At 39.1% G+C, this 14,301-nt stretch overlaps 1 protein-coding gene across 5 annotated transcripts in view; it reads left to right on the plus strand.

Moving 5' to 3' along the window:
* Positions 1–14,301, plus strand: part of Frmpd4 (FERM and PDZ domain containing 4) — a 667,256-nt gene that overhangs the window by 400,400 nt on the left and 252,555 nt on the right. For all 5 annotated transcript variants that reach the window (XM_029473447.2, XM_029473445.2, XM_029473446.2 and 2 more), the window contains one exon: positions 6,765–6,881. In XM_029473447.2, the coding sequence (XP_029329307.1) occupies positions 6,765–6,881 (117 nt within the window). The remainder of the gene's footprint in view (positions 1–6,764; positions 6,882–14,301) is intronic.

Below are 14,301 nucleotides of genomic sequence, written 5' to 3' on the forward strand. Positions count from 1 at the left end.
GATTTCATTTTCCTAATTAGGAACCATAGGATAAGACAGGTCTGATAGTCTTATCTGAAAGTCATCTCACAAGTGGTTTGATAATGTAGACTAGTAAGTGGTATAATGGAGCAGACAAAATTGATCAGAAAAAAAAGGTGTAATGCCATTGTCAGAATATACATTCAAATGTCATATATAATACCATAGGTAAGCTCTTGAGTCATAGTAAGTTTCTCCTTAACTAAAATGATTTTATGACTAGTCTACTTGAGATGATGTGCTTTCAAAAGGCTTCGCATTAGTATTTAAAGGTATGTTTTACATCTTCATTATACTTCCATAACCTCCTTGTCACAACAGAAGCGACATCTTTCTAAATGTTTGGCGGGATGCTTCTGTCTGGATGGCTTTGATGTTTTAGTGACCTGAATGACACAGGTTTCCTCCAGTGTACTTGCCAAAGCCTGCCCATAAAGGGTCATAGGAAAGCAAGCTGCTACCTGTTGTGTGAAATCAAAATGCCCTAGTACTACACTGAAGGCTGCATAAAAGGACAGTGATGTTCAGAAGTACAGAACAATGCAATCACATTCAGGCCATGTCTGTGAATGGATGGTGTGATAGACAACACCAACAGACCTGTCAGTCATGTCTTTACCTGATCTGGGGATAGGAATCTACAGGACAAGCATCCCTAGAGGTCATGGTGAGGGTTCTTCTCCAACCACTGCAGAGTATACCATGTGAGGCACAAAAGTATCATGGCAATCACCAACACTTGGAACTTTTAAGATCTATTCAGGCCCATCTCCTGTTGTTAATTTCCCTCTCTCCCTGTCTTCACCCTTTTACCTTAACTCCTTTGTATGTGAATCTAGAGCCAAGCACGAATACTAGCTACTTCAAATGTAAGCTGATGTTGGAGGATAGTTGGTGGTATCTAGTGAATTCAGGTACCATAACCCAATGTCACTTGAATTATCATGGGGAGATATAAATAGCCATCTATTTACCCCACATGGGACACCAGAAACAAATGAAAGAAATTATCCAACCCAAATCTAGCTTAGTTAAAAAGTGAATGCACCGGGTGGGGTGCTCTTTCTGGTAGCATGAATGAATCTAAGCCAGCTCCGTCACCCAAAAGCCCACCCCAGGATAAGTGATGATTCAAAACTGCTACATCCCTAAAGTTTCATACATGATTTGAATGCAGCTGACCAGTCAGAGTGTCTCCCCTCTCTGGTAATTGTTATTACTACGTAAACTCAGGGAGCCCTTGGAAACCTTGGCATTTTCAGTAACTCCTTGAAACTTACAAGTTTTCTTTACTTCCTGAATTGTATAAGTTTCATCTACTTTCTAAAATCTTAATGACCTTCCCTTCTCCCTTCAGGAGGGAAGGTTTTAATTTGGAGGACATCTCTATACAACACCATAGCCACTAATCTTAACAGAAAAATAAATGGGAAAATGCTTTCTATTTTATATATCCATATTCAACACTGTATAACCTTGGGTTCATCTGCAAAATAATTTCTGTGAGTTCACAGAAGCAAGAATGATCAGATCCTGGGTCAACATTTATTTTGTTGTATTTTTCATAGTGCCACTCAATGTCAAGGATGAATAATCAAATAGATAAATCTCTGGTTTGTTCATATTCTCAATAGATATAAAAATTCACTTCTCTGCAAGTCTCAAAGACTGCAGTGTAATATTGGCTGCCAGTCCTATATGATTTATTACCAAATATATGAAGAAGCTCATGAGCTCACATCCCTCTTAATTGTGGTAATGTAACTGCTTTGGACCTTGGAATAAGAAGCTGTAGGAATCAACCTTGGGTGATCTTCTAATTCACTATTAATGGCAGCAGCCATTTGCTTAGAATAAATTCCAGTTGGGCTCTCACCTACTGTCCTGTTTCTTTACCCAGAACAGTCTGTACAAAACATGGTATGTTATATGCTGCCCAAAGATCTAGTTTCCCAGGAAAGCATGTTGTCTTCCAAATATATTTAGAGCATGCCTGAGACTGATGCAGAAAGACTGAAAAGATTTCGCTACAAATTGTAGTTGGGAGCTACCATAGAGGTAATAAGAAACTAACACGGGTCCTCTGCAAATTCTCTTAAAACTCCAGTTATCTCTCCAATCTTGGTGCTGTCTGGTTTAACAGCATTCCTGGCATCTAGCCATTAGAAAAAAGAAAACCATAATAACTTTTTCCAAGCTAGGACCACCAAAAATGTCTCCAGACACTGCTAAATTCCTTTGGAGACAAAATTACCCTGGTATGAGAACTACTTAGAATAATTTACCTATGTAAGTGAGGAAAGCAAGGAAGAGTTGGATTTACCAAAAGATTATATGTGTAATAAAAGGCAGGTTTTGCATCTATCTGACTCAAGTCTTTGGAACCTGATTCAGAGCCCTTTCTGATGATGAGCTGCTGAGCTATTCCAAGAAAATCAAATAGCTTGGACTACCTGATGGTGGTTTATAAGAGCTCACCCTTTCTTAGGATGGACTGATCATAGAGATTCAGTTCAGCAAGCATAGACAGATACACAGCAGGAGAGCATCAGTTACTTCTACCAGTCATCTTTTCACCAATAGTTCTGCAAGTTTGACCCATTCATAGATGCTCTCATTTCACAAAAAGTACAAATATCTTTTTTGTTCATGGATAGTTTCTGTATGTTGCAAACAATGGATGAGTGAAACTCAAAGTAGCAAACCAGTTCAGTCAGTCTAGGGAAGTTTCTAGAATGATTTAAATAGCCTTGACAATGTAGGTCGCTATTTTTAAGGCTGAGGTAAGTGTTTGAAAGTGGTTCACACAGCCATGATCTCAGATAGGACTTGCAGAACATTAGGATTGCAAGGATCTCAAGGCTTTTCCTGGGAAATGAAACTGGCCCACTGTACCCTAAATCACAGATTTTTTTTCCTTCTGCCTTGGAAGGGGTCAAGCTCAATAACTTCTAAGATTATGGGGAAAGGTCACTGCTTGTTTCAGTCTCTTCTTGTCAGACTGGGAGGGAAAATTGACAGTCTTTCCTTCTTTCCCCATTCCGAGTGCTACACTCTTTTCATGTGAGGCCCCATCCTATACTAATTACTCCATAGAAGTAATTTTCTCACACTGACATGAGGCCTCTTACAGACACAGGTCCTAAGGAGGACAGATAGGTCATGTAATTTGCTCAAGATTATGGGCAATAAGTAAAAAAGGGACTATTTTGTAACCTGGCAATTCCCAACTTTGACTGGGAGTCAACATTGCCCAAGTATTGCATAAGATATAGGTTTGCTTAAAAACGGTGTATGGACATTTCTAACGTAAATAGTTTCTTGCAAATGGTGATACCAGACTGCAAATGATGTCAGCAGGGACTGGCAGCATACCATCATTAGCAACACTAGTGGACGTTCAACAGAAATGCTAGGATTAAGAGGGTCTGCTTAAAAGGGTCTGTAGGCTCTCAGAAATAATCTTGATGCCGAGTTGCCCTTGGACAGGAAAAGTCAAACCTTTCAAAGGAAGAGGTTTTATAATGGCCCCAGTCCCTGGGATCGTACCTAAGAACCTCAGAATAAATTCATTCTGAGACTGTCAGAGGAAGAAGGGCATGAATCTCTCACACTTGGACCATTATTGTCCCCAATGAAGATTTCTGCATGGTGTTACCACAGTTGCCTGACCCCTTCTAAGGAACTGAGCCTGATTTCTGAATTTGTTAAATCAAAGCATCCACTGTTTTTACTTGCATGTTGTCACATTCTGCTGTCCTCCTAGAGATGCCTCTTAACATTCTTTGTAGATCCAGGCTTGGTGACACATGCCTATAGTCCCAACACTCAGGAAGATGAGTCAGGAGATTTGTTGTGCATTCAAGATCAGCCTAGGCTATGTAGAGAGTTCTAAGCCAGCATGGCATTCAGAAGGAACTCCTGGGTTTTCTTTGTTTGTTTTGTTTTTTTGTTTTTTTGTTTTTTGGGTTTTTTTTTTAGATATTTTCTTAATTTACATTTTAAATGCTATCCCAAAAGTTTCCTATACCCTCTCCCGCCCTGCTCCCCTACCCACCCACTCCCACTTCTTGGCACTGCCATTCCCCTGTATTGGGGCATATAAAGTTTTGTGCACAAAAGAAAATATACTGGTTAGAAAAGGTGCCAGAAGTGAGAGAACAGGGGCACTTGGGAGTAGTGCAGAGGAAGGAGTTCCCTAGAGCCTTTCTTCACCTAGCAGTAGAAGATTCACTATCTCCCATGGCTATATAGTATATTGAAGTGGAGCTCTCAGTTCTCATATTGCAGAAGAGCCCCTTTCTAGTTCTGGCATCTGTTGTTGATTTTTCTCAAGTCTGTCGTTGATAAATTCTTTACAACTGTTTTTGTTTGTTCTTCCTACACTTTTAATTTTCTCAGCTCTACAGAAGCCTTTCCAACCCACATATTTTTACAACAACTCATGAACAGGTGGTTATATCTATGTCTGATTTTAATTAGTCCATAGTTTATTTTGGTGCCCCTTGACCTAGAAGCTCACAGTTAGTATGTGTGCGGTTGCTGTACTGGAGGTAGTTTAGCAGTGGTTTTCTGGTGCTGCCATTTCATTTTAGGCAGAGAAAGTATTTGAAAACATCTTGCAGAATGGTTGTTTGCTACACTGTGGACATCCTACCCAGGACAAAATGTGGATTATAATGAAATTCAGCAAATAAAATATAATCTAAGCTTCCTGCAGCTCCTCATTAGAATGCTGTATTTGACATTTCAATTGCATTAGGAAGCCTGTGCCTTTCCTTGGGTGATTAGTATTTTATGTTATGTATGTGGAAAGGGGCCAAGACAGAAAACCAAAGGGGGAAAAATGACATTTCCTCTGACTAAAGGGGCTAACAGGTACACCGTATATAATTTGGGATTTCAAGATAAATTGTAGCATCTCTATAGGTAAGCTTCCTTCCAAAGTCAAGAACAGTCTTTATGTTCCTTCTAACTATATTCCAGCTTTGGGGGAAAGTTTTAAACAATTGAATAGACTGTAGACTGTATTGGTGCCTCTAAGAATTTGTTACTTGGTCCCATCTTAAAGAGCTTTCCAAATGTGTTCCCTGCTGATATAAGAGAACTACAGTGGGGTTTTTGTGCTTGTTTGTTTATTATAGTACTTCTGGGTAGAATCCATGTGTTCTCTCACCTAGGGGAAATAGCAGTTTTTTGTTCAAAACCATCAGAGGAAATTGCCACCGCTGACATTTGCATAAGCCAAGGAAACAAAAGAGGTAGCCATGTCTTTTCTTTTAATAGTCAGCAAGAATAGTGGTCCAACAGTGCCATTCTAAATTTACCAGACCTCTATTAATTTTGTGAATACTTTTGATCCACACTCTTTATTAGAGGTAGTCACAAGACCAAAATGGAGTTAAAGAAAAGCAATAGGAGGGGGTTTAAATTATGCAAATCTTCCTCTGCTGCGGAGGAGTTACAGGAAATGGGCTTGGATCTCTTGACACTGGTTGAGTCACTGGTTGGAGGGATGTGGTGGCAGGGCAAGGGCATTGAGAAGAGGGGTTACTTTGGATACTCACCTTGGAAGGGCAACAGGCTGCATGAAAGCTAGCAAGTTGCATCCTGTGCAAAAGGGCCAAGCCAGGGAGGCAGAGGACAAGAGAGATCCATGCTCTGCATGCACTCACTCTCCAGGATGCTCTTCTTTCATCTCACCTTGGTATAAAGGGCTCTCTGGTGGCTGCTGCAGCACTGACTCTGAGTCCCTGCAAACATCATCACTGCTTTTTGCCTGCTCACTTTTGTTGATGACAATCTGGCCTTTGGAGCCACTGCAGGATCTTAGAGGCTGGCTATCAAATGAGCTACTTCTCTTTGATCTAAGGAGCCATATGACAGAGGATGTGGAGTAAGGTTAAAATGATGTTCCTTCCTTCCTTGCAGAATCATGGGTAAGGACTGAAGAAGTGTTGGGCATTCATGAGAAGGCAGGGATGAAGTGTACAAGCCAGCATTGGGTGATCAGTTTAGAAAATGGTTACAGGTCTCCAATTAGGGACTGGGAGTGTGCAATGCTACCTATCACCAGGAATTATGGCCTATTCCTTTTGATTTTAAAAGACAAATATATAGAATACTTTCTAGTCTTTCACTGTACTGACAGGCAAATTGATTTTGAGACCTTATAATATGGAAAAGATGAGGTGTAGATATTTGTTGCAAGTTAACACTTAGGGTTAATTTAATGGTTTATGACTGACTTTGCTTGGCATATGTTTACTATGAGTATACATTTTATATTTTTGTAACAGGAATCTAGAAAACTTCAGATTGCTTTTTTTTCCTTAAAAGCATAAAACAATAATTTATCTTCATGTATGCTTGTTTATATGGCAATGTGAAATTTATGTATGTGTACAAAATCTCTAATTCTCTGTCATCAAAATATGCATCTTGTGGCCAGAAGTAGAAAGAACTTTCTATCAAAGCTTTCCACAACAAAATTATTTAATTTTACTAACCATTATCTTCCTATCCACATGGTGTATGAGTATACTTCTTTCATGTGTATTCTATGCAAAAAGTGTTCTGTTGCATACAAAATGCCCAGCATGCTATCAGATACAGGCATTCATTATAGTTGCTGTATGATCAGTTATGCTCATAATGTAGAGGAATAAGACATGTATCCTTGCTCAGTAATCCAAAAGGTATATTTAAGAATCAGGGGTGATGATGCTTTCTTTGTTTTCCAGCCACAGGACCAAGTCTTCGGGCTGGCCACCTCCCTCAGGAACCTGGGGCTTGAACCAGGTACCACCCTATGGATGGGAGATGATGACAAACCGAGATGGACGTGACTACTTCATCAAGTAGGTTTAAAAGACACCAAAAAATTTGTCTAATGTTTTCTTTTCATTTTTTAAAAAAAGGATTTATTTATTCTTTGACAATTGTATACATATATAAAATGTATTTTGTTTATATTCACCCTTTATTCCCCTCTCTTTTGCCCTCTCCCACACCCTCTGGAAACTTCTTGTCAACATGTCCCCTTCCTATTTTCCTGTCTTTTTATTTTTCTAATAGCCCACTGAGTTCAGTTGGGGTCGCTTGCACATGCATGTGTATGGGGTTATTTACTGAATAACTGGATATCCAGCTCTTACCTCCATCCACAGTATGACAATTCCGGCTCACAACAGAAGTGTGATCTATTAAATATTAGGTCAGATTCATCCATTGTCTGAAACTAAAGAATGATGTGGAATCTTGTTATTTCATAAAGTTTTCAGGAATGCCACTGAGTCGTGTACTAAAAAGATTATGTGTTTTCATAGCATATCTTACTGTGAACTTTCTGTGGACATTAGTTTAAATTAGAGATTTTATGACTGACTTATTTCTGTTAAGTGACCATTCATCACAGAATGTCCTGCTTTGGCCATTTTGGGTGTATCATTTAGTAGCATCCATGGTATTGTGCACTTATTTGCCACTGCCTTTTTCTATGACTTTGGTAGCCCCTCACTTGCCTTCATTTAGTTCTCACTACTGCATTGAACTACTCTGACCAAAACCAACTTGGGGGAGGAAAGGTTTTATTTAGCTTGTACTTCCAGGTCACAGTCTATCACTGAGGGAAGTCAGGGAAGGAACTCAGGCAGGAACCTGGAAATAGGAACTGAAACAAAGACAATGAGGGAAACCTGCTTGCTGGATTGTTTTCCAAGGGTGCCTTAGCATATTCTCTTATATAACCTAGGACCACCTGCCAGGCATGGCACTACCCATAGTTATCTGAGTACTCCCACATCAGCCATCAGTCAAAGAAATACTCCCACAGACTTGTCTATAGGCCTATCTATGGCAATATCTTCTCAATTGGCATTCTATTCTCTCAGATGATGATAATTTGTGCAAAGTTGGCAAAAGCAAGGCAGGACAACCCTCTAAAGACATTTTCTAAGCAGCTCATTGTCACTCTAAGATAGTTTCTGCCACTAAGCCAGTGTCACAAATTATTAAAAGTACAGGTAGATATTAAAGTGCTTGAGTAATGACTTTCAGGTAGTGTTGAGTGTCCACTTTAATTGTATTCATTACCCTAAGTAAAGCAAAGATAGAAGATGGATGTGGCCTCTGGTAAGTTTCACATGATTAGTAATAAGGATTTGTTTATTCTGCTTTTATGTTCCACTAGCATCTGTTCTCTCTTCTGCCTCCATAAATTTTCTTATTCTAAGAACCTCATTTAAGTGGAGTCATACAATATCTGTCTTCTTGTATCTGGCTGATTTATTTTTCTACAAATTTTTAAAATCGTATTTATATTACAATGTGCTAGAATTCATCCTTTGTAATTACTAAATGATATTATATTGAAGGTATGCACCACAATTTTTATCATCTGCCCCAGGATGCTTATGTTATTTTAATCTCTTGACTCCTAAGCAGTGGTGCTGTGAACATAGCTGAACAGATACCCTTCTGAAGGGCTGTGTGTATATCATAGGGCTAAAGCATTTTTTCTGCTTGTACAAGTCCCTAAGTTGAACACACACACACACACACACACAAACACAAATACATTCTGTTGGTCTTTTCACTTATTTGAGAGCTGCATCTAGAGTTGGAATGACAGGGCCATATGAAAATGATGGGCCCAAGTTAGAGTCTATGCTTCACTTTTTAAGATACCACCAGAGTGGTTTCCAGACTATTTGTCACCATCTAGATTTTTGCAGTTTTGTGAGATGAGTCTTTATATTGTGCAGTTCTTTTTTCCTCAAACAAATAGAGTTTGAACTATCTTTGTTCTCCAACATCACTGAAATATTCTTAATTACAATAAATTAGTGAAATAGATTTGGAATCAGGAAGCACAGTTGGCCAGAGTCCAGTTGTAATTGAATAGAGATTTGAGAGGAAGAGAAAATGGTTTTTTTTTTCCCACCACAGGCTGTTTTCTTTGTTTCAGCCAAGCTGCCTGTGCATTGATTAGCAAATATAAGATCATATGGGGAGTGGGGATCATTTTTTATAAAAGTATCTGTCCAGATTCTTTGGTCTTCTTTACACTTTATTCAATCCCATACACAAGGGAGGATGGCTGGAAAGCCACCGGGGTGGCAGCTCAAGGGATTGTTGTGGCTGCTTTTCCAGGCTTCATAACCCAAATCCCTCCTCCTCTCCATAGTTGCTACAGGGAGGAGAAGACCCCTGCCCCTTGAGTCCACAGCTACACAAGGGACTGTTTCTTAAAAACACCATGGGAAGACCTGTGTTTCCCTTTAACCATGATCCATGCTAGGGACTATAGAAGTGCCTTGTGCCTTTTGAAGGCTTATCCTAAGGTTGTTACAGAAAAAGAAGCATGAGTGTGGCCTTTGGAACTCAGTCTCAGAACACTCCAACCGCAGGAAGAAAGACCAGGAGTGTAGATCATATCTTGGATTCTAAGCTGTTAGTTTTGTAGAGGTTGTCCAAGTGCTTTCTTAAGTCAGCGTTTGAAACATATTATAATGTGCCATCTAGTTTCTAATATGGCTAAAAATGCATTCAGTTGACTCAGTTAAAGTAATCCAAGGATTTGTAGTCATAACTAGAAAAATAATTGAGGCAAAAGTAGAATTTCTAAGGCATGAATTAGGACTTTATGAAGGTATAGTTCAGGCTTTTCTCATTAATGTCTGGGGAATTTTTTTTCCTCCTGTTTGAAAATGTAGGAACTCTAACTGGTTTGCTAGTGAGGGGTTCTGGGAACACTAGCTAACTGGACCTTCAGGGTTGCCATTATCTCCATTTAGCATTTCTATGAGATGGGTATGTGTCTGTTTAAGCTTTATATTTCTCTAGTGTTAAGTGTCAAACTCTAAGAGACAAGTGCTCATCCAGAAAATAACCACTTGTCTGTCTTCTCTCTCTCTCTCTCTCTCTCTCTCTCTCTCTCTCTCTCTCTCTCTCTCTCTCTCTCTCTCTCTTTCTCTCTCTCTCTCTCTTTGGTTTTTCGAAACAGGATTTCTCTGTATAGCCCTGGCCATCCTAGAACTCACTTTGTAGACCAGGCTGGTCTCAAACTCAGAAATCGGCCTGCCCCTGCCTCCCGAGTGCTGGGATTAAAGGTGTGCACCACCACACCCAGCACCACTTGTCTCTTAAATTCTAGCTGCTGCTGCTGGGCTTGAAAACAAAAATCGCCAGCATCATGGTCCAAAAGCTGAGTTAATCTTTCTTGAAAAGTAAGCTTCTATGGTCCTCTCAGAGAACTTGTAAGATGTCCAGCATAGTACTTCTTTGAAACGTGTTTATTCTTTCTCTATTACTAATGAGTGTGATACATAAGGAGAATTCTTCAATTTAATGCATTGTGCCCATTAAAGAGAAATGCTGTAAATTATCAGTTTCTGGGGAGCCCAGGTTGGCACTACAAAGTATTTTTGTATTTATTGGTATTCTTAGTTAAAAGAAAACCTGGAAAACTAATATATGGTTAGTAATTAGCCCCTTTACATTTAACTTTCCATTTGTCTACATATTTTTTTGAAGGAAATTAGATTTCTCAGAAAATCTCGCCTTAGTATGCAAGTAATCTCACCATCAAATTATTGCATTGGGTGGAGATGTAACTTTCACTGAATTGATGAACCAATTGGTGGGAGGAATCACACACTGTGTGTTCAAAACTACAGCTTGATAGCTAAATAATGGAAGAATCCTATCCGTATGAGTGTTCCAGTATATGGCCTAAGATATTTCAAAACTTTAAGTTTTGTCTATGTGCATAAATCCATTATTATTTAGGATAGGGCAGAAAATATTTTCTTTATGGAATTACTGATCCATAAGGTCAAAAACTGAAGAAAGGCCTGGAGATGTGGCTTAACAATGGGAAGCACTGGCTATTCTTCCTGAGGACAGTGATTGCTATTCCTAGCTCCCACAACCTTCTATAACTCCAGTTCCAGAGGCTCTAACACTGGCTTCTGGCTTCTGTGGGCACAATGCATGTGCATGGTACGCAAACACTGAAGAGTACACATATGCTGATATACACTTGTAGGACATTCCATAGTTTGGTAACTAGTGCCTGCATATTAGAATAGCTTAAAAGCAGTAAGATCCTTACTCCTGAGTCTGTGGTGAGGACTGGGAATGGAAAGTTTCCAATGCACCCAGGTGTATCTGTTGACTGTATATGGTGGTGACATGGGAGTTCTTTTCTGCTTCCTTTATTTGCCCTTGGCACACTAACACTATTCCCATATTGCTGGTGATAAAACATAGACGAATCAAGTCACACACATTTGCTGAATTAGAATCCATTGTGTAAATACACCAGAACCCTGTTTAGACTTTCATTGCTATTACTTAGAGACACCTGAATTACCAATTTTCCTTTTGGTGGTGGCAGAGATAGAACCTATATCTTCATATGTACAAATAAGACACCACTGAGCTACACCACCAACCTGAAGTATAGTGTTGAGGAACAGAGATCATTTTTAAGAAATATGGTGAACTGGACACTGTGGCAATGCCTATAATTCCAACACTTGGGAAGTTAAGGCAAGGGGATCAGAGTTGGAGGCCAGCATTTTCCCCAAAAACCCAAACTTGAAACAAACTTGACACAAAACAAAAGTTTTTCAGTTCTTATTATTATAATTTGGAAGAGAGATCAGAACTGAAGGTGGGATGAAGCCAAATGAGAAGGGAGAAACCACAAGGAAAAGAAAGACACTTAGGACAATGTACAATGATGAGGATTGGCTAAGGGAGGGAAGGGTACATAGAATGAGAAAGGCACAAGAATAAAGCAAGATAACTGAAATGATTAACATTGAAATAGTACCAGTCATCCATAAGACTAGGTGTGTATGAAGATGGGTACCCGTGCATATATAGCTGTGGATATAAATTTGGATGCAGGTATAGATGCAGACAGATAAAATATAGATACTAGTATAGATATTGGCTCATATATACAGTATAGATATATGCTGCCAGTCATGGTTGGAGGTCCATGCTCCAGTGCAAAGAAAGCAGGAGGGTTGCAGGAAGCTAGGAGGTTGATAAGATTGGGAAGAGCCTTGGGAAGATAAAAGATAAGGTATTCCCTCCAGGCAAAGACTTCCATACAGATCACTAGGCAGGCTGGTACAGGTGGGCACAAGCACACTTGAAGACCAGTATATAGTGTGACTGGAGGTAGATACTCAAGTATACAGATAGACAGATGCAAGCAAGCTGTCAAAGGCAATGACAGTCTAATAAGAATAGCTATATAACATTACAACAGTGTTTATTTTTTCAGTTCCTAGGATATCCATGGTCAGCCACTTCGTACAGATTCAGCTCCTTGGATATCCTATATCAGCCATATTAGCTGACTTAGACTGGTTATCTATAGCAATGTCATGCTGCCTAAGTATATATTGGCTCTTATACCCTTCTGTTTCCAATTTATATTCACCCAGGTGAATCTTTGTGTATGGTACTTCTTTTGAAATAATTACTTATTTATAGAACCTCTTTTTTCTTCTCAAAATATTCTGGTTTTGATAAAACAAGATAACTTAATCTAAATAATAACACACTACTAATATTAAGAACATCCTTCAGATACATATGATTTCATGTAATTAACAGAGATTCTTTTCCTCATTTGCAGAATCAGTGAAGGGTCTCAAGAACTGGAATACCCATATTTTATTGCTGTTAACACTCATGTTTGGACCCATACCATTAGATTCTAAGGCCTCAGTTCTTTGAGTCAAATCCAAACTAAACTCCCTGCATTTTAGGACTTTGATTTCTACTTTGACAGTTACCTGAAACTGGTGATGTGTGTGCAGCTCAGCTTCCCTCTATCTATACCAATATGCTCTTCCCCACTCAGCAGGTGGGGCACAATAAACTTAAAGACCTGATCACAAGCTTACTTCCAAAGCTTTCCTTGGCTCTACACAGTATTTATTAAGTACCACTAACTCTTGAGGTTGCCTAGATATGTAAGACAAATTGCTGTTTTCAAAAACCTTAAGTTCAGTGGAAATACAAGGATAATAATAGATCTGGCTTTAGAAGCAATGGAGGCCCCAAGGAGGAATGAATGTAGTATTTTTGATTGAAATGATAGGAATAAAAGCTGTTGCCAAGGGCTTCACCCTCCTGAGAGGCCAAGCATCAGTTTCAATGGAACCAGGACTACTTTCGCTTCTACACAGATACTTAAGTTTCATGGTAAATGGTGATCACCATATGTTACTTTCCCTTCAATTTTGTTAATGGAGTAAGAACATACTTGTGTGACTATAAAGTGGGTTAGCTTAATGCATGAGTGACTCATAAATCTGGTGCTTTCAATTTAGTACAAAGGAGAAAATATTAAAGCATGAATAAAATAAATACTAGTCAGCTGGCAAGATAAAGGACCTTGAGTCAAGTTGGAAACTATCAATTGACATAGGAAGTTGGAGATGAGACTAATGGATCATTTCTAAAACTACAGCCTGGTTTTATAAGCTCAAATTTGAGACACTTTTCCCCATAGACTTTGTTTTCTAGCTATCATCACCCTGTATGTGATGGGGTTACGTGGTGTCTCTCTGTGTGTATTGAATAAGACACCCTATTCTATTATTCTAACAGCAATTCCCATGGTGGGCAATTAAACAGAACCACTGTCTCCTTAATGCAACAGACTTCAATTCTGAATCCTGAATAATAGAGCTTAATAATGAGCTGAGGAAACTTCCACTTTGCTCTCCAGTTTGGGCTTGGCCCAACTTGGAAATTGTTGAGCCATCCCTATCTGCCAATCTCTCCATTGGTCAATAGGAAATGTATTTTCAGCTCATCTATCTCCAGGAAAGAATTATCTGAATAAATGCAAGTAGCTTGTATCTTTGCCATGCTTTCTTATCGGCTCCAGCAGAACACAGCCAACTTAAGGAGATAGGATTCAGTCATCACAGAAATCAGAAACAGAAAGACTCACCTCACGTACCTGTGAAAGCCCCCAGCTTTCTCTCTAGAACTTACCTGATCTAATTCAAATATCCCAAGGAGAGAAAAAGTAATTGATTGCCTGAAAACATTATTTGATATCTGTAGGGCTATTCTTGCAGCGTTTCCTTCCAAGGTTTTACAAGACTCTGACTTAATTTGTGGTTGGAGCTCTTACTAACCCTGTTTCTCTGTGGTAAACTCCCTTAAACATTTTTTTCCTCAATAAACGTTACTGTGATCTTGTTGCAATTCTCTGTATTTTTTAAACAATTTAATGCA

The sequence above is a fragment of the Mus caroli genome, unplaced genomic scaffold (assembly GCF_978045245.1).
Source record: "Mus caroli unplaced genomic scaffold, Mus_caroli_1 scaffold_5, whole genome shotgun sequence".
NCBI classification, from domain to species: Eukaryota; Metazoa; Chordata; class Mammalia; order Rodentia; family Muridae; genus Mus; species Mus caroli.